This window comes from Cynocephalus volans, chromosome 4 (genome assembly GCF_027409185.1).
Source record: "Cynocephalus volans isolate mCynVol1 chromosome 4, mCynVol1.pri, whole genome shotgun sequence".
In the NCBI taxonomy this organism is placed as follows: Eukaryota; Metazoa; Chordata; class Mammalia; order Dermoptera; family Cynocephalidae; genus Cynocephalus; species Cynocephalus volans.
The window spans coordinates 47,857,441-47,878,517 of record NC_084463.1 but is presented as its reverse complement, the minus strand read 5'-3'; the positions used below and the strand labels follow the sequence as shown (position 1 = coordinate 47,878,517).

Sequence of the window (21,077 nt, the reverse complement as noted above, 5' to 3'; positions counted from 1 at the left end):
ACGTTCATTACATATCTTGGCTATTGTACATAGAGCTGTGATGAACATGTGAGTGCGGGTATCCCTTCAACATGATGATTTCCATTACTTTGGGTATAAGCCCAGAAGTGGGATTGCTGGAATGTGTGGTAGATCTATGTCCAGTTGTTTGAGAAACCTCCATATTGTTTTCCATAGTGGCTACACTAATATACAATCCCACCAACAGTGTAGAAGTGTTCCCCTTTATCTGCATCCTAGCCAGCATTTGTCACTCAGTCTTTTTCATTATAGTCATTCCAACTGGCATGAGATGATACCTCAAAGTGCTTTTGACTTCCATTTCCCCGATGATTAATAATGTTGTGCATTTTTTCAAGTACCTGTTGACCATTTGTATGTCTTCCTTTGAAAAATGAGTATTCATCTTTTTTGCCCATTTTTTAATTGGAATGTATATATATATTACTATGTAGTTGTTTGAGCTTCTTGTATATTCTGGATGTTAATCCCTTTTTGGATATATAGTTTGAAAATATTTTCTCCCATTCTGTAGGTTGTCTTTTCACTCTGTTGATTGTTTCCTTTCTGTACAGAAGCTTTTTAGTTTGATATAATCCCACTTATTTATTTTCTTCTTTTGTTGCTTGTGCTTTGGAGGTCTTCTTCATAAAGTCTTTGCTTAGTCTTACTTTCTGAAGTGTTTCCCCTGTGTTTTTTTCTAAGAGGTTTATAGTTTCAGGTCTTATGTCTTTAATCCATTTTGAGTTGATTTTGGTAGGTGGTGAGAGGTGAAAGTCTCGTTTCATTCTTCTGCATATGAATGTCCAATTTTTCCAGCACCATTTACTGGAGATGCAGTTTTTCCCCCAATGTATGTTCTTGTTACTTCTGCCAGAGATCACATGGCTGTAAGTAGGTTGGTTGATTTCTGGAGTCTCTATTCTGTTTCATTGGTCGGAGTTCTTATTTTTGTGCCAGTACCATGCTGTTTTGGTTACTGTAGCTTTGTAGTATAATTTGAAGTCAAGTAATGTTATGCCTCCAGCTATATTTATTTATTTGTTTATGTTTTGCTCAGGATTGCTTTGGCTATTCAGAGTGTTTATTGTTCCATATAAGTGTTAGGATTGCCTCTTCTATTTCTGTGAAGAATGCCTTTGGTATTCTGATGGTGATTATATTCAATCTGTAAATTATTTGGGGGAGCATGGACATTTTCGCAATGTTGGTTCTTCCAATTCAAGAGCATGGAATGTCTTTCCACCTTTCTGTGTCTTCTTTAATTTCATTCAGGAGTGATTTGTAGTTCTTTTTTTAAAAATTTATTTTATTTATTGAATCAAAATCGATTATATTTTGGGGGTTGAACATTGAGATATGTTGATCAAATCAATATTACTAGCATACGTATTGTTACAAATCCTAATTAATCTTTATGCCCCTTGTCCAATCTCTCCCCATCCCCCATTCCCTCCCCCTCCCCCCTCTAATTACCCTAGATTTCTTCTCTCCTTCTGAAAGAATCATGGTTATTCTGTTAATTTGTTGCCTAGATGATATGTCCAATGCTGAGAGATGTGATTGGGTCCCCCAATATTATCATAGAGCAGATGCTGCTTCTGTCACTCTGAAATGGGCTTTGTGGAGAGAGACATCCTCTTCTTTTCTTTGACTCTGCTGGTGACTCTCCTTGTGCGAATGCACTCCAGTGGTTGGTGGACCATTTGTGTGGTGCTTGTGATGTCTAGTCACTTTTGCAGCAGCCATGGTTATTGTGGAGGCTGCAGTGGGCCACCTACAGGGAGGTGCCGTTTCTGGTATGCTCGTTGGCACTGGCGGTATGACTGGTTGTGGAGTGTGTCTGGTTCCCTTCTCCATGTCTCTGGTCTGTGGACAGGCCCCAAGTCACTGGTGCCTTGTGCCAGGTTGTGGGAGGTGTGTCCAGTCCCCTTCTCCATGCCTTGGGTCCCTGGGCAGGCCCTGAGGTGCTGGCATGGTGTGTCCGGTTGTGGGAGAGAGGTCCGGTCCCCTTCTCCATGCCTTGGGTCCCTGGGAAAGCCCCAAGGTGCTGGCACAGTGTGCCTGGTTGTGGGAGAGAGATCCAGTCCCCTTCTCCATGCTTCAGGACTCCGGGTGGGCCCCTGGGTGTTGGCACAGTGTGCCTGGTTGTGGGGGAGAGGTCTGGTCCCCTTCTGCTTGCCTCAGGTCACTGGGCAGGCCCTGAGGCACTATACTGGTGTGCCTGGTTGTGGGAGAGTGGTCTGGTCCCCTTCTCCATGCCTCAGGACCCTGGGCGGGCCCCAAGGTGCTGGCACAGTGTGCCTGGTTGTGGGAAAGAGGTCCGGTCCCCTTCTCCATGCCTTGGGTCTCTGGGTGGGCCCCGAGGCACTGGCATGGTGTGCCTGGCTGTGGGAGAGAGGTCCGGTCCCCTTCTCCATGCTTCAGAACCCTGGGTAGGCCTCGAGACACTGGCTTGGTGTGCCTGGTTGTGTGAGAGAAGTCCGGTCCCCTTCTCCATTCCCTGGGTCCCTAGGTGGGCTCCAAGGTGCTGGCATGGTGTGCCTGGTTGTAGGAGGGTGTTTCGGTCCCCTTCTCCATGCCCCAGGCCCCTGGCAGGCCTCGAGACACTGGCTTGGTGTGCATGGTTGTGGGACAGAGGTCCAGTCCCCTTCTCCAAGCACTGGGTCCCTCGGCAGGCCCCAAGGTGCTGGCATGTTGGGCCTGGTTGTGGGAGGAGGGTCTGGTCCCTGGCTCCATACCTTGCATCCCTGGGAAGTACCCAAGGTGCTGGCTAGGTGTGCCTGGTTATGGGAGAGAGGTCCGGTCCCCTTCTCCATACCTTGGGTCCCCTGGTGGGCTCGGAGGTGCTGGCATGGTGTGCTTGGTTGTGGGAGGAGGGTCCAGTCCCCTTCTCCATGGCTTGGGTCCCCATGCTGGCCCCGAGGCACTGACACAGTTTGCCTGGAAGTGGGAGTGGGGTCCAGTCGGCAGATCCAAGCCTCTGGTTCCCAGGCAGGCCCCAAGGTTCTGGTGGTGTGCCCAGGCCAGAACTAATTTTTTGTCCTTTGCTTCTAATATGGGGGAACTTCCTGTGGGAACCAGTATTTGAGTGTGTGGTTGTTTAAATTGCTGCTTTGCTGCTGTTTCCCTAGGGAAGGCTTTTTGTGCAGCTCAGGGTTTAATGGTTGACCTTATAGGTACTTCCAGCTCTCCAGAGACCCAGTGGATCTGTGTTCTGTAGAATCTATGATTTGGGCCTGAGTTTTTCATCAAACTGCATCTCATGCAATTCTGCATTCCTGACCAGTCTCCTCTGAGTGGTCCTGTGCTGATTGGGGGGCAGATCGGCTGTCCTTGCTGTGTCTCAGTGTTCTCCTGGTGGGCATGTCTCTCCCAACGACTGTGCTACAAACACTTCCCACGGGACCGGCCTGGTGCTGTCCCTTGCAATGACTCACCAGCCTCTGAGGGGCTCCCTTTTTCTGGTTGTTCTGGTTCCTCGCTCCTGCATGGGTCCATGGGAAATCTATTAGTGGTCTTGTTTTCCTGGGGGTTGCCGAGGCCCTCTTCTCTCCTGCCGCCTCCAAGTAACACAATCTGAAGTGCACAGCTGTGGCTTCTGCAGGCTTCTGCTCTGTGTGCTCAGCAGCCCCAGCCTTAAAGCAGCTGCAGCCAGAAACTCTCAGAGCAGCTTTTTCTTTCTCTCATTGTAGTTTCTCCCTCCTTCATGAACTCCATAGGTCTCTCTCCTCCTCTTTCCCTGTGCTCCAGCAGCCCCAGCTTGGCTGATGTTACATTTTTACAGTTGTAAATTGGTTGATTTGTGGGAGAGAGTGACGCTGGGAACCGTTTATTCTGCCATCTTGACTAGAAACCCTGGTATTCGATTTGTAGTTCTTGTTGGAGAGATCTTTCACCTCCTTGTTTAAATTGATTCCTAGGTATTTTATTTTTTCTGGTGACTATTATAAATGGGCTTCCTTTCTAGATATCTATTTTTTGCTAACTCATTATTGGAGAATACAAATGCTACTGATTTGCGGGCATTGATTTTGTATCCTGCAACATTACCGAAATTGTTAATCTGCTCTAAGACTTTTTGGTTAGGGTCTTTAGACTTTTCTCTGTATAGGATCATGTCATCTGCAAACAGGAGCAGTTTGAATTTGTCCTTTCTAATCTGGATGCCCTTCATTTCTTTCTTTTGCTTGATTTTTCTGACTAGTACTTCCAATACTGTCTTAAGTAGGAGTGGTGATAGTGGGCATCCTTATCTTGTTCCTGTTTCAAAAAAAGCTGAAAGCTTTTATCAGGATGATATGGCAGTGAGTTTGCCATCTATGGCTTTTACTGTGTTGAGGTACTTTCCTTTATGCCTGATTTGCTGAGAGCCTTTGTCATTAAGGGATGTTGAATTTTGTTGAATGTTTTTTCTGTATCTGTTAAGTATTGAGATAATCAGTTTTTTTTTTTTTTTGTCCTTGAAGTAGTTGATGTGGTGTATCATATTTATTAACTTGCATATGTTGAACCATCCTTGACTCCCTGGGATGAATTCCTCTTGATCACAGTGTATAATTTATTTGATGTGTTGCTGTATTCTGATGGCTAGTAATTTATTTAGGATTTGTGCCTCTATGTTCATCAGAGATATTGATGTTTAGTTTTCTTTTTTTTATTGTACCTTTGTTTGGTTTGGTATAAGGTGATGCTGGCCTCATAGTGTGTGTTTGGTTGCGTGGCCTCTGTTTCAATTTTTTGGAATAGTTTAAAGACAATTGGTATTAATTCATCTTTAAATGTTTGGAAGAATTCAGCAGTAAAGCCATCCAGATCTGGGCTTTTCTTTGTTGGGAAACTGCTGATTACTGCTTCAATCTTGTTGCTTGTTACTAGTTTGTTCAGGTTTTCTATTTCTTCTTGGTTCTGTCTTGGCAGATTGTCTGTGTCCAGAAATTTATCCATTTCTTTTAGGCTGTCAAATTTGTTGGTGTATAGTTGTATGTAATAGTGTCTAATGATTATTTGCATTTCTGTGGTACCAGTTGTAATATCTCCTTTTTAATTTCTGTTTTTGTTATTTGGGTCTTTTCTCTTCTTTCTTTCCTTCTTTCCTTCTTTCCTTCTTTCCTTTCTTTCTTTCTTTCTTTCTTTCTTTCTTTCTTTCTTTCTTTCTTTCTTTCTTTCTTTCTTTCTTTCTTTCTTTCTTTCTTTTTATTAACCTATCAAATACTTTTTCTATTTTGTTTCATTAATCTGTTGCATAATTTTGGGGGTCTGTATATCATTTACTTCTGCTCTGATCTTAATTATTTCTTCCCATCTGTTAACTTTGGAATTGGATGATTCTTGTTTTTCTAGTTCTTTGAGGAGTAGCATTAAATTGTTTATTTGAAATCTTCCTATTTTATCAATGTAAATATTTATTGTGATGAACTTGCCTCTTAGTACTGTTCTTGCTGAAACCTACAGATGTTGATATGATTTTCTTTATTTTCCTTATTTTCTAGAAATTTTTGATTTCCTGTTTAATTTCTTCTTGGGCTCATAGGTCATTCAGAAGCCTGTTATTTAATTTCAATGTATCTGTATGTGTTATGAGGTTCTTTTGTTATTAATTTCTAGTTTTAATCCATTGTGGTCTGAAAAGATAGTTGAGGTGATTTTGAGTTTTTAAAGTTGTTGAGACTTGATGTGTGACCTAATACATGGTGTATCCTGGAGAATGTTGCATGTGCTGATAAGAATGTGTGTTCTGTGGTTGTTGGATGATATGGTCTTTAGTTCTCTGCCAAGTCCAATTGTTCTAAAGCATAATTTAAATCCTATTCTTATCTGTTGATCTGTTGCCTGGATGGTCTGTCCAATGCTGAGCAAGTGTTGTTTGGTGCCCCACTATTATTATGCTTGGGACTATCTCTTTCTTTAGGTCTGATAGTGTTTGCTTTATATATCTGGGTTCTCCAGTGTTGGGTGCATATATATTTGTGATTGTCATGTCTTCTTACTGAATAGATCCCTTTATCATTATATAGTGGCATTCTTTGTCTCTTTTTATGGTTTTTGTTTAAAACCTATTTCATGTGATATGAGAATAGCTACTCCTGCTCATTTTTTTGTTTCCATTTGCATGCTATATCTCTTTTCATCCTTTCACTAATAGTCTGTGTGCATCTTTACAGGAGAGGTGAGTATCTTGAAGACAGCATATAGTTGGATCTAGTTTTTCTCCAATCCATCAGTCTGTGTCTGTTGACTGGAGAGTTTAACTAACTCATTTACACTTAGGGTTATTATTGAGAGGTATTGTCTTACACCCAGCATTTGATCACATTTCATTTAGATGTTTTAAATATATGTTGTTTCCTTCATCCCCTTTTATTGTTAGTCATCAATGTTTGTTGGTTTTCTGAGGTGGAAAGACTTAGTTTCCTTTTTCTTTCTCATTTGCATTTGTGTTTTGCCAGTGGGTTTTGTTCATTCTTGTGTATTCATAATAGGGATCATTATTTTTCAGAGTCCAGATGCAGGACTCCATTGAGAATTTCTTGCAGGGCTAGTCATGTGGTGATAAACTCTTGCAGTTTTTGTTTTGTTTTGTTTTGTTTTTGTCTGGAAAAACCACTATTTATCTGTCATTTCTGAAGGATAGCCTTGCTGGTTATAGTTTTCTTGGCTGGCAGGTTTTTTTGTTTTTGTATTTTGAATGTGTCATCCCATTTTCTTCTCATCTGTAGAGTTTCAGTTGTGAAGTCTGCTGTTATTATGATGGGGCTTCGCTTATAAGTGACTTGATATTTTTCTCTTGCTGCTTTTAGGATTCTCTCTGTCTTTCAGTTTTGCCAGTTTGACTATAATGTGTCTTGTAGAGGATATTTTTGGACTGAATCTGTTTGGGCATCTTTGAGCTTCCTGAATCTGAAGGCAATGGTCTCTCGGTATACCTGGAAAGTTCCCCCTATTATTTCATCGAATAGATTATCAATGTCTTTACTTTTCTCCTCCCTTTTTGGAGCACCCATGATTCAGATGTTTGTGCACTTACTGCTGTCTGCTAGCTCTCTTAGACCTCCTTCATTTTTAAAAAATTCCTTTCTCCCTCCGTCCCAATTTTTTTTGTCTTCCTGGGTTATTTAATAAAGATCATTTTGGAGATCAAAAGTTCTTTCTTCTGCTTCCTCTAATCTGCTGCTTAAGCTATTGCTTGTGGGTTTATTTATTTATTTATTTATTTATTTATTTATTTATTTATTTTATTGAATATGTCTTTCACTTGCAGGAGATCTGCTGCATTGTTTTTTATAGTATTAATTTATTTTTAAATTTCCTCCTTCATATTCTGTATACTTTTTCTCATTTCATTGCATTGTCTAACTGAGTCTTATCTCTTTCAGTTTCCTTAAGATAGTTACTAGAAATTCCTTTTTAGTCATTTCAAGGGTTTCCTGTTCTATAGGGTTTAGTACTTGAGAATTACTTTCTTTCTTTGCTAGTGTCACATTTACTTTTTTCCCATATATTTAGTATCTTTACATTGATTTCTGGTCATCTGGAAGATCAGTTTCTTTTTGTATCACTCTGGAGTGGACTTTGAGGAGGAATTCTTCCTTCTCCTTTTCCAGGCTCCTCTAGTGACTCTACTTGTCTCAGTGCAGCTGAATATGCTGCAGGCCACCTGCACAGAGGTAGTGGCTGTTACTGTGGTGGCAAGCATGCTTGCTGTGGTAGAAAGTGTGGTGCTGGCTGTTGTTGATGACTTCCACAGAAGTGTTGTGGGGCCTCCTGGGTCATGGTGGTGTTAGCTCCTGCTTTCTGTAAAGGCAGGCTGGAGGGCTACCTGGGGGTTTTACCTGCCTAAGCATGCCTAAACACAGAGGTACTGGCTCAAGCCTTTTGTCCACGAACCCTTTTTAGTCACAAACACACACAAAAAGATTAGATAACACTTCTTGATTCATTTTATGAGAGTAGAATTACCTTGATATCAGAAGTAGACAAAAAATCACATGAAAATATAATATAAATGAAAAAAATTTTTTTTATCGGTAAGGGGATCGCAACCCTTGGCACCATGTGGTCTGCACCACGCTCAGCCAGTGAGCGCACTGGACATCCCTATGTAGGATCCGAATCCATGGCCTTCGTGCTACTAGCACCGCACTCTCCCAAGTCAGCCACAGGGCCAGCCCTATAAATGGAAATTCCTGATAAATGCAGATATAGAAATCTGCAATCAATACTAGCAAACTGAGTTCATCAACATGGAAAAATGATTATACACCATTACCAAATGGGATTATTTTACAGATGCAATTTCAACTTAACATCCAAATCAATTAATTCAATACAGAATATTAACAGGTTAAACAAAAATTGCAAAGATTCTCTCAACAGACACAGAAAAACATTTTCCAAATCCAACACCCATTTATTATAAAACTGCTGGCAAACTAGGAATAGAAGGGATCTTTCTATACCTGCTAAAGTGGACCTAGAAAAAATTTACAGCTAATGCTATACTTAATGGTGAAACCCTTGTGCTCTAATTTATCTCAAACTTGGAGAACAAAAGATGAATGTCCACTATTACCATTCTATTTAACATTGAATTAAAAATTTTGCCAGCAAAACTTACATAAGAATTATAAGCAAAATTCTGAAAATTGAAAAAGAAGTAGGACTGTCATTGATTGCAAATGACATAAACTTGGTTATAAAATATTTAAGAAATTTGGGGCCAGCCCGTAGCTCACTTGGGAGAGTGTGGTGCTGATAACACCAAGGCCACAGCTTCGGATCCCTATATAGGGATGGCCGGTTAGCTCACTTGGGAGAGCGTGGTGCTGAGGACAAACAGCAAGTCAAGGGTTAAGATCCCCTTACCAGTCATCTTAAAAAAAAAAATACAACAGTATGTTGCTGTTAATTGTAATGTCAAATTTATTTGTTAAATAGTTCCAAAAAGCAAAATCATTTTTGTTGCATGTTATGGGTTAATGTTCCTCTAATTGCAGTGCCATAAAAGCTTATTGAAGTTCTTTTGGTGAAACCAGGCACACCATGCCAGCACCTCCGGGCCTGCCCAGGGACCCAGTGCATGAGCGCCTTAAGAGCCAATCAGAGCATAGCCTGCCATCGCGCCACCCGGCGGCCAACCAATGGGAGCGCTGCGGTGTCTATAAAAGCGAGAGCACTGAGCCCCTCAGTGCCAGTCGGGAGCGGAGACAGCCGGAGCCCCTTCGTGGTCATGGCTCGCACCAAGCAGAGGACGCGGAAGTCGACCGGCGGCAAGGCGTCGCGGAAGCAGCTGGCCGCGAAGGTAGCCCGCAAGAGCGCCCCGGCCACCGGCGGCGTGATGAAGCCGTACCGCTTTCGGCCCGGCTCGGTGGCGCTGCGCGAGATCCGCCGCTACCAGAAATCCAGCGCCCTGCTGGTCCGCAAACTGCCGTTCCAGAGGCTGGTGCGAGAGGTCGCGCAGGATTTCAAGACAGACCTGCGCTTTCAGATGTCGGCTATGATGGCGCTCCAGGAGGCCTGCGAGTCCTACTTGGTGGGGCTGTTTGAGGACACCAACCTGTGCGCCATCCACGCCAAGCGTGTCACCATTATGCTGAGAGACATGCAGCTGGCGCGCCGCCTCCGCGGGACGCCTTTCTAGGCTCCACGGGCGATCGCCCTGAGGTCCTGTCACTCCAAAGGCTCTTTTGAGAGCCACTCGTTTGGTACAGAAAGTGGCTGTAACATGGCGGGTTTCCGGGCGATCAGGGGGCTTCTTCCGGCGGTCGGTGCCGGTTCTGTCCCCTCTGTTCGCTTACCAATTAGGTAGGTAATAAACCTAGTGAGGTGTTTGTGGTAACTCAGCCCGATGCCAGTTAGGTTACGAGCCCCGCTAGTTGTCTGCACTAACTGGAGCATCTGTTCAGATGGCAGCCTAGTGAGGCGCGCGCTAACTCGGCTTAGTGCCAATTAGGTTGGAAGCCCAGTGAGTGGGTGCATTGTAAACTTGGCCCATCTGCTGTTGGGCTGGCTAGAGGCGTGTGTGTTCTCATCCCATCTCCAGTTAGGCCGGAAGGCCAGAGTCACATGTTAACAGCCTAATTGGAAGGAGCTGCTCTACCCCGGTAGTTAACTTCCTGAGCAGTGTCTGGCATGGATGGCCCACATGCCGGCACGTTGAAACAGGCGTCCCAGCCCTATAAAGTAGACTGATAATCTGGGGACGAGGGGCGAGGAATCAATTTGAGGAGAAATCCTGTCACCAGGGTGGTTAGCCCGGAACCCAATAGTGGAGTTTAGGTCGGGATAACTTGAGAATGGCTGTAAGGATACGGATGTAAGAATTTTCTTTCTTTGGTACAAATTACAATTATTCACTAAAGGCTTTATTAAATTACTGGAAGCCAGGCACTGTCTGGTGCTGAGAACACAGAGTAAAATCCATTCCCTACTGTCACTGGCCACTCGGTTTTCCAGGGGCTTACAGTTGAGTGAAGGAGGCTTGTATTGCATGTAGAAGCAATGATAGTAAAAAGTGCTCTTATGAATAGCAAGGGGTGTGAGTAAGAGGCTCTCAGAATGCAATAGTGGGATTTGGAAGCCTCTGAGCCCGGCCTATATCCTGCCGACTCAATTCAAACGCTATAGCAACTAAAAGAGTACGCACACAATTGAAAATCTCCACTTGTAGAATGTACGTAAGTTAGCTGATGACAAATCCTTGGAGGACTGTCCAGAAAACAGTACGCAGAGACTGTTATAAACAGAAGCAGACTAATAATATAGTACTCAAGGAAGCCTTTCCAACACACATTTGTGTTACACCCCAGGACTGTCTGTGCGGAAGGGGCACAGCTCTGCACTAGGCAGTGTTAATTCTGAGCAGAAAGACATGGACCTGTCCAGGAAGCGCAGCAGGACTGATAAAGCCCAGCAAGGGTTTTGCGTCCAGGGGTTTGCAGGCAACATGCATGTCAGGTCCCATGTGAATCCTTGACTCAAAACCATGTGGACCCAAAGCTGGAGAGACGTGCTGAGAACTGGGCAGGGTGGCCAAGGACAGGGATGTACCAACTGGGCCCCACGGGGATGCCATCTCACTCTCCAGATACCATGCCACCAACTTGGTGGTGCAGAGAGAAGATGACTTGAGAAAAGCTGGAAGAGGAGAGAGCACTGAGATAGGAGAGGCTCAGGTTCTCCCCCTTGTGATATAACTGGGGTCACTCAGGAAATAGCTTCTAAATACAGGACAAGTAACGCTGCCCTCTGTGGTAGGAAACAATTGCTTGAATATTTTTAAGTTAATTGCTTTCAAGTGTTTGTCATGAGAACCAATTTAGTCCCACCTGGAAAATTTGAATCATTTGTATAAAACTATGAAACTATTACAATTAGGACTGGGGCCTTTGTTGCTGTCCTGCCGGTCCTACTCATGTGGGAATAGTAAGCTGAAATGTAGACATTTGTTCCCCTTTTACTGAATTCTGTGAGCCCCTGAATGCTACAGAGACAGCTTCAGAGTGGAGCGTTTACCAGCAGAATGCAGCGGAAACCCTGAAAATAAACAATGGAAGGGAAAGAGGGCTGGGCATCAGAGGAAAGAATACGCCACCCCAAATATGCCAGGTGGGCATGTGGATTACCTTGAGCTAAAGGCACTTAAAAAGGCACTTCTGTTTTCTTCCTGAAAGCAGGGGACGTGACTCCCATGGGAAACATGCCCTTCCTATACCAGGAGACAAGAAAGATTCTTATCACCAGAGATGGGGACTTGAGGCTGAGAAAAATACACACCTTGTTAAAATAACTTGTATCTTCGTTTAGCCTCATATAATTTAGTTACTTTTTTACAAGTCACTACTCTGCTCAACCTGGTATGTAAACACGTAGGCCGAACCACTTTGGGGGTCTTCATTTTCCTGTGAAGGTGCCCTGGTACATATAAAAATGCAACATGTATGCTTTTCTCCTGTTAATCTGTCTTATGTCGTCTTACTCTGTTTAGGTTGCTATAACAAAATACCATAGCCTGGGTGGCTTTTAACAATAGAAATTTATTTCTCACAGTTCTGAAGGCTGGAAGTCATAGATGGGGTGCCAGCAGATTTAGTTTCTCAAGGTCATTTCCTGGTTCACAGATGGCAGCTTCTTCATGTGTCCTCACATGGTGGAAGGGGTGAGGACCCTTTCTAGGGTCCCTTTCATTAGGGCACTAATCCCACTCATGAGGGCTCCACCCTCATGATCTAATCACCTCCCAAAGCCCCAGCTCCTAACCCCATCACCTTGGGGTTAGGATTTCAACATAGGGAATTCAGGGGAACACAGACATTCAGTCCGTCACAACCTGGATTTGTCTTTACACGACACAATGGACTTTCCTGACTAGGAGTCAGGGTTGAACACAGATGCCGTGACCCTGCTGTCCTGTTTCCGGGGGCCCGTCTTCCTTTCCATTCAATGGAGCACACTATTTTTCAGGAGTGCCTGGTTCTTTCTCTCGTCTTCTCTGCAATGTTAATAACTTCATGGGGCTGGAGGGAGCAGCATCACACTGACAGAGTGCCACTGACCGCCACAGTGAAGGGACAGCCGCCTTGTAACTGTTTAGACTTGGTTTCCGAATTGACATGGCTGACATTTTCACTTCAAAATTTTATTTATTTTTAAAAAGACAATCTATAGAAATGGTATAAGATTTAAGAATTTCAAGGGTTTATATAGTGAAAATTGAATCTTTTTCAATTGGAGGGGGTTTCTCAGCCCTTAATTTTCCCTTCAGATGGAGTTTCTTGTATATTTTTCAAGAGGTGCATATACAATCATCTAATTATGACTTTTTACCGAAATGTGCATATATGTTGTCTGACCTGTCTTTTAGTAAACCTAACAGCTTACCAGGATACATAAGAGCTTTCTGATTCTCCTTAATGATTTTATAGTGTTTCCTTTTCAGGATATTAAGGCTGTTTTCAATTGTTTTACCATAAAGGAAAAATAACATCTCAGCCCAATAACCAGGGGTCCCTAACAGAACATTAATACTGAAATCCTAGGCTGATGCAGTATTTTAGCAAGTATTTGTTGAATATCCACATTTTCCTGGGGGTGGTGGAGACCCTGTAAGGGCAAATATAACCCTTTCTTTCAGAACTTCTTCCTCTGTCCTTCTCTTTTTTTCTTTTGCCACTGGGATAAAAACCCTTGACCTTGGCACTGTAACACTGTGCTCTAACCAACTGAGCTAGCCAGTAGCCCCATTCTCTGTCTTTTTCAAATTCAAATGTATGTAAATCTTGTTAATGGCTAAACAAACCTCTTGCCAGTGTGATACCTCAGGAATATATCCTGAAGGACATTGGAGCTATTTCTGAAATGTAATTGTAGAGAAGGAAAAAAACCTCTACCTTCTTAGGTTTGTAACTGCGGCCTACAAAGTAAACTGACAAAAGCCAGATTAATAGGAGAAAAAGCATGCACTTTTCATCTTAAGTTTTTAATTTTACATGCACGGAGGCTTCAGAGAAAAAGGAAAAACCAACGACGCTGTTAGGCTCAGGCACTCAGATACCATTTTTAACAGGTGATGAATTATGGGAAGGTGACTAGGGCATGTATAGGAGACAAGGGTTGTTTAGTAAGGATTATTTGTGCAGACTCTTCTTGGTGCAGAATTTCCATCTTCTGCGTGGCCATAAAAACTCCCCTAGAGAAGAGATTTCCGGCAGTCCTCATTTCTCAAAGTTTCTGCTTTTAGTTAAAGGAAGCTCCAAGAAGGTTTCTTCAATTGTCTTCAGCTCAAAATAATCCCCGTGCCTGTGTACTCATAGCATATGTTGGGATGGCACACTCTGATCTCCTTCATAATCATCGAGGAAGACAGCACCTTGTGGAGGACACTGACGTTAATAAACACATGCATTTCACAGGGCCATAGCCTATAGCGTAGTAGGACCAAAGTCCTTAGTTTAGCAGGACTAAAGTCCTGTAGTTTAAGTCATAGCCCAACTCTTTAGAAAAACACATGGAAATGCTAAGATTGGGAAAAACCAGAAAAACTTTCACAGGACTGAAGTCTTTAATGTAGATAAGAGAATTGAAACACAGCAAAAGTGATTGCTCTGGGGGCAGTTGCCCTTGGTGCCGCTAAACCTAAATAATGGGAAAGTATGTGAACTAAAACCTTCAAGGCTCTTCTGCTAGTTAGTGGTTGGAGGATGTTCCACATCTTACCCTCAGCTGTTTCTTGGAGTTTCTTAGGGAGCTAAGCACTGCTATAGTGATTATTTCATTGTTTCTGTATGTCACATAGCTTAGTTCTATTACTCCTCTTGATGGTAAACTGCTTGAACTATTTTAAGTTACACCTGCTTTAATGAAGATTGTCATGTAGCCAGTTTGTTTGTTTTCACTATGACTGATTAACCCCCTGTGTTTCTTCTGTAACTTTCTTGCCTGTACAATAAAAGCTGAGAGAAAACCTGACCCAGTGCTGTGCCTGGGACCCTTCTCTCTTGAAGGAGTTCTCCCTGCAGACAGACACTTCAGGCCTCTCAGTGCTCTGCATACATGAGCTCTGAGTAATCCTTTGCATCTCAGTCACTCTATGAGAGGTGATGACAACACTCCATCTTCCAGCTGCCTAGAAGGAGATGGGCCTCACTTCAGATGTCACCTGGCTCTGAACTGCAAAACCTCCCTGAAGTACTGAATGGGTGGTATCCACTCAACTTGATGAAAGGGTGAGGTTGCTGTTTATCTTTTCAGTCTCTTAGTGAGTTGCCTGTGATGCGCATGATGTTCTGGTTTAATGCTTATTCAAAAATAAAATGGTTTTCTTTCTCTTCTCCCTCTGTGGAGGGGTTTTCTGGGTTGGGGAGAGATTTTGTTTTTTGTTATATTTGCCCAATAGGCACAGATGTACCTGAGGTCAGAGTGGACCCCTAGCACAGCTGCTGCCCTTCCTCTGATGGGACAACCCTGGGCACTGGCCACTGGGACTCACCATGTGTGCTAGAATTAGAATGCATTCATTTAAAGTCCTTTATCTTCTGCAGTTCTTATTAGAATAAACTGATCCAGCCACTGTCTATTACATTAAAGGTTGTGTTCTGTTTCTTAGAACTCTTGGTTACAAGCAACAGAAATGACAATTCAATCTGGTTTCAAGCATATGGCATGTTTATTACTAGGATATCTCACAAAGCAGGGGCCGCAGGATAAAATAAGATTGTGGCCCCAGTGCCAGACTAATCCGTCTTTTTGTCTCCCAGCTCTGTTCTTTTCAGCCCCCACTGTATTCATCTGGCTTTCTCCACACACGATAAACACCACAAACAACAGTTCTGTAGCCTTCTCACCCTTCCCAGCTTCATCCACCAGAGCAACAGTCAAGAAATGCTCTTTTTTCCTGAAATCCAAAACCTGGGAGGAAAAGAAAGAAATACTACATGCTAATTTTAATTGTAATGACCATACATTCATTTGCTCATGTTGCCATAAGAAAATACTGCAGACTGGATGGCTTAAACAACAGAAACTCATTGTCTCTCAGTCCTGGAAGCTGGAAGTCTGAGATCCAAGTGTAGGCAGGGTTGGTGTCTCCTAAGACCTCTCTCCATGGCTTGTAGACAGTGTCTTCTCCCTGTGTCCTCACATGGTGATTCCTCAGGGCTTGTCTATGTCCTAATCTCCTTATAGGACGTCAGTCCTATGGGATTAAGACCCACCCATATGACCTCCTTTTATCTTAATCACCTCTTTAAAGGCCCTTTCTCCAAATACAGGCACATTCTGAGGTCCTGGTTGTTAGGACTTCAACATATGAATTTGGAGGGGACAAAATTCAGCCCACCACAGATAGTGAACACAGGGACCCACCATGTGCAGACACCGTACAAGTGTGTTCATTAGATTATGATGTTCTGTGACCACCCTCTGATCTGGGCACTGACATTATGTATCAAGCCCAAGGCCTTCTGGCCCAGCTCAGGGCAGGTGTCCACCTGCATCTCATGCAAAGACCACAGGATGGCCATGGGGAGTGGAGCGGCTCATGCCCAGTGGGAAGCCTGTGGCTGGGGGCTGGGATGGTGGGGGCTGTCTGGTCACCATGAGCTGTCCCTTAAGAAGGGTCAGAGGGTAAGGCCAACAGGAGGGTTCCAGGATTCTTTCTAGAAGCTTCCTGCTGTGCTCCAGTCAATGGACAGTTCTAGCTATGAAAGTTCCATACCCTCACCACACACTAGCCTCACCCTCAGCCCCAACAGGACCCTCCAAGAAGGCCCTGCTGTGGCCTCCCCTTCCCTGATGCACTGTCTGTGGGGCTCCCAAACCAGAAAAAAAATTTACAGACTTTATTTTTTAAGAGCAGTTTTAGGTTCATAGCAAGAGCGAGCAGATGCCATCAAATATCAATACAGAGCCCTATTGCTCAGGTTCAAAAGGCACCAGTATATGGAGGGTCAAATAAATAAACAGAGAAAAAAGGAAAAAAAACACAAGAAATAAAAAAGTAAAAAATGATGATTTTAAAATTTAAAAAAGAAAAGAAAAGGAAATTTTCAAAAAGAAAAAAATATGTTTATATCAAGTGGAGGAAAAATAATTTTCTCCAGACCCTTCATAGTTCTCAGCTGGGCCTACCTGTGGCACAAGACAGACTAACAAGAGCAAAACAGAAGTTTAATAACACACATACCTCTTTGTACACATGGGCGATACTCAGGAAAATCTCCAAGAGTAAATCTCCAAAAAGTGGCTCTGACTTCAGACTTACATAACCATCTTTCTCTGAATCAAGAAAGGGGAGACTAGTTCTGGATAGGAGGCCAGGAAAAGCACCTTAAACACAGCTAAGAAACATTATGCAGAGCTCAGTCAGTGCTGTTTTCACTAAGAGTCTCTAGTGAGTTAGTCACCTTCTTCCTGGTGCTAAGAGAGAGCCATCCTTACAGATGGAGACTTTCATTATAGATATAAATTTCCCTTACAAAAGGGTAACTTCTACTCTCTTTTCAGGGTTTCTTCTGTGTTGGCTATTTCCTCAAATAATCAGCTTAAAATAATCCTTATGCCAAAGATGTGTATTTGGGATAGTGTGTCCCAAACCCTATCACTGAAGCATTCCAGATGGTGGAGGCCATGAACTGGCCTCCTGAGTGATCATGTGTCACATGAAACCCCCAGGAGGCTGAATGGATCAGGACATGCCACCCTAAAATATGCCACTTTCATATATTGATTATTTTGAGTGAGGGCCAATGAGAAACAGCAAACATATAAGGAGTTTCCTGCCCTCCCCCTTTCTACCTAAAATCAGGGTATAAATTTAAATTTTGTAAAGGAAATTTCCATTTGTACAGATGCCCCCTCTCCCGTACCAGGAAGAGGAGATCGATTCATCACCAGAGGTGAGTCTATCTACCATGAGTTTCCCCCATACATTCCCTAGTCACTTCTCCACAATTTATTGCTCTTTGTGAAAATGGTATAGAAGCCCCTGGGTCTAACTGCCTCTTTAGGTTTTCAGTTCTCTTATGTGAAGCTCCCATATATGTGTTGACCTAAAAGAAACTGAGGCCAAATATTAAAAGTATAGCATTTATTATAGCCAGTGTGGCCAGTTAGCTCACTTGCGGGGGTGGGGGGGTGTTGACAGCACCAAGGTCAAGGGGTCAGATCCCCATACTGGCAAACAGCCACAAAAAAAAAAAAATTTATTGAGCTAATATGACAATTGCAACCAGGGAAATGCATAGTCAGGTCACCCTGAGAAATGAGTTCCAAAGAGAACCAGCAGAACTTATCATTTATAACCACAAGAAGGAGGAAGGGTCAAAGGACAGTGAGAGAAGACAGTCCCACCTCATCTCTTCATCAAGCTTTCTATTTGTTGTACATTACATATAGATTTGGGATTGTTACTAGGTTACAACCTACATGCAGGGATCCAGGATGAAGGTCACAAGGATTATTCTAGGTTATTGTATGGCTTCCTGGTGCCATTATACCTGCTTCTAAGTAAAATGGTCTTATGATAATGTTTTCCAGGACAGGTGGACATGATTGCTGACTTATCCCAGATCCCCCAAGGCACTATAATTTAGCTGACCTGGTCACAGCAGATTTTTTAGTTATCATATGTAAATTTTTTTAAAAAGATGAAACATGTATGTCTTTTGTCCTGTTAATCTGTCTTTTGTCAGTTTAATTTGAAGTCCCCAGTCACCGAATCTAAGAGTGTACAGGATATTTTCCCCCTCCCCTACAAAGCCCGTGATGTACATGTTGTAAGTGTGAGAAATAACCTTGCTATGGTGAGCCTCCAGGATGCAGGGTTGTCTGTTACTGCAACAAAACCCTGACAGATACAGCACAGGCTCTACTTTGAGTACAGAAAAAAATAATCACATTAGTTAGCGAAAAGTCTGGAAACCAGGTCCTATAAGAAATTGTGGCAGGCATGAAGATATTAGGGCTAAAGAAGGGACAACCTGGTGGTCAGGGAGCAAGGTTTGGGAGAAGGTGTAGGGTTGATAAAGTAGAGACCAGATATTTGAAGATCTCCATCTGATAGAAGAAGTCAAGGACATGCTCCATGTTACTTCAAAAGGGCTGGAAAATTCTGGGCTGCAGACACCAGACATAACACCATTTCCACCAGATTCCTGGGAAGGTGGGCATGCATCGCACTCACTAGGAGGTGGGTGCCAATCACCAGGGTCATGTTGTTACCAGGCACGGGTCCGGCTGCTCCCTTTCAAAAACAAGCCACTGAAAAGTCAAATGGTGGTAAAGACGGAAGTCAGCTTTTATTCAGAAATACCATTGACCTGAGGAGAGGTGTCAGGCTAACCATCTCTCCAATAAACCTGAAGGAGAAAGGCCAGACTCGTATTTACTGAGGGGTTTTTAAAGAGGGAATTGAGGGAAGGGACTATGGAAAATGAAAAGCAGGACGGAGGGGGACACGAGCTGTGGGGGCTCCGTTCAAGGAGCCGGGTGCAAGGTCTCACCAAGACTCCGCCTGGTTTCTGCTCCCATCCTTGTGGTTATCTCAGGGTCTGGATAGTGTGTGCATCCTGGCAAGTCTGCAGCTTCAGGCTGTCTGGAAAAAAGCTTTACGTTTCTGTAAATAATGTCATCTTGCCCCATATCAAGGTTTAAAATATCAAATAACCATGGGAAATGAAGGAACTCAGAAATACATGCCAAGAAAAAAACTGTCCTTTTAAAATTTGCCTGGAGCCCATGTAGTTTTAGGTCCCAACGTGGCTTCAGTCCTGCTCACTCTAGCAGTGACAGAACAAGTTGGGCAGGCCCTGTAATGCCAGAGTCCTGTATTAGTCTGTTTTCTGTAGCTTATAATGGAATACCTGATACTAGATCATTTATAAAGAAACGGAATTTATTTTTTACAGTTTTGGAGGCTGGGAAGTCCACAGTCCAGGAGGTGCATGTGGTGAGGGCCTTCTTGGTGGGGACTCTCCACAGGGTCCTCTGGTGATGTAGGGTGTCACAGGTAAGAACAGCTCCCTTCTTAGAAAGCCATCAGTCTACACCCATGATAACCCATTACTCCATGAATGGATGAATCCATTCTTGAGGGTGTAGTCCTCATGATCCAATCACCTCTCAAAGGCCCCACCTTTCAAGTATCATAATAGGATTTCCCACCCTCTTAATACTGTTAAAGTGGGGGTCAAGTTTCCAGCACACGAACTTTGGGGGAACACATTTGACCCATAGCAGGTACCTTCCCACACCAGCACCACACAGCACTATGGATCTGATATCAAAAATTGATATCAAATGCCCTTCAGTGTTCCCTATATTTTGTTCCATACAATACTGCCTTTAAGGTTTATAGGAACGCCAACTGTTCTCCCAGCCAATGTCACTATAAAATGTGCAAACACCCCTCAGCTCCCACAAACCAGATGGTGAGGGGGCAACAACTTGTGGCATTCCAGAAGTCTTAGAGCAAATCAAAGCTTTAATAATGACAAAGACTCACCCCTTGACCAAACTTCAGTCAGGTGCCTCTGGGCCCTCTTTTCCATGAGGCCTCAGCCTTGGACCCTGTCTTCATCCTGCCTAGCACAGTCTTAGCAAAAAGTCCCGCTAGGTCAGTTTAGAGAGAGCCCCCCACCCTTGACATCTCATCAGGCTGCTGTGGTTTGAATGTCTCCCCAAGCTCAAGTTGGAACTGAACCCCAATGTGGTGGTTAAAGGTGGGGCTTTTAAGCGGCCATGAGGACAGTGCCCTCTGAATGGGTTGGTCCATGCGTGGAGTAACGTGCCGATGGTTTAATGGGCATGGTTCTGATGGCTTTGTAAGCAGAATTTCAGCTCTCTTGCTCAGGCCATTCTCACCACATGATTTCCTGCACCATCTAGGACCCTGCAGAGACTCCCTACCCAGAAGAAGGCCCTCACCGGAGGTGCCCTCTTGCCCGTGGACTTCCCAGCTTCCCGGAATCGAAGAAATAAATTATATTTCTCTATAAATTACCCAGTTTCAGGGATTCTGTTATAAGCAACAGAAAATGAACTCAGACACCAATCCTCATCCCTCACCTTTGATTTTTAAGTCTGTTCTGTCCATCACAAGAACCCTGTTTGGTGAGTTTAGCAAGAAGCCCCCTACCCTTGATGTCCCCTCTCAGTAATGTCCCACTCACTTACCGCCTCACTGTGTTCGTTGGCTGTGAACCCCCTGCGGACCCTGCTATATTCAGAATCGAGCTCAGTCCTACACGGTGGTCTCTTTCCCCTTTTGCAGTAGACCCACATGACATCTGCCTTTGCCACCTTTAACTCGTGTCTGCCTTGGTTGATCTTCAACAATAACCTCTGGAGGAGATCGGAATATGTCACCCTAGAATATGCCACTTTGACATTAAGATTATTGTGAGCTGGAGGAAGCTGAGAAAAAGCGGACACAGGAAGAACTCTCTGCCTTCCCTCTGTCTTCCTAAAAGGAGAATGTAAATTCCTCCTTGTGAAGGTGTCCCGCTCTCCCACACGAGAACAATCCTGTCACCAAAGACAGAGACAGCACTGAGGCGGATCTGTGTAAATCCATCTTGTTA

The 21,077-nt window shown here is 43.6% G+C and overlaps 1 protein-coding gene across 1 annotated transcript; it reads left to right on the top strand.

The window, feature by feature from the left end:
- Positions 1 to 9,229: 9,229 nt before the first annotated feature.
- LOC134375620 (histone H3.1-like) lies at positions 9,230 to 9,640 on the top strand. The gene has a single exon (XM_063094232.1). It carries the CDS (start codon positions 9,230 to 9,232, stop codon positions 9,638 to 9,640), a length of 411 nt encoding a protein of 136 aa, XP_062950302.1.
- Positions 9,641 to 21,077: the final 11,437 nt, after the last annotated feature.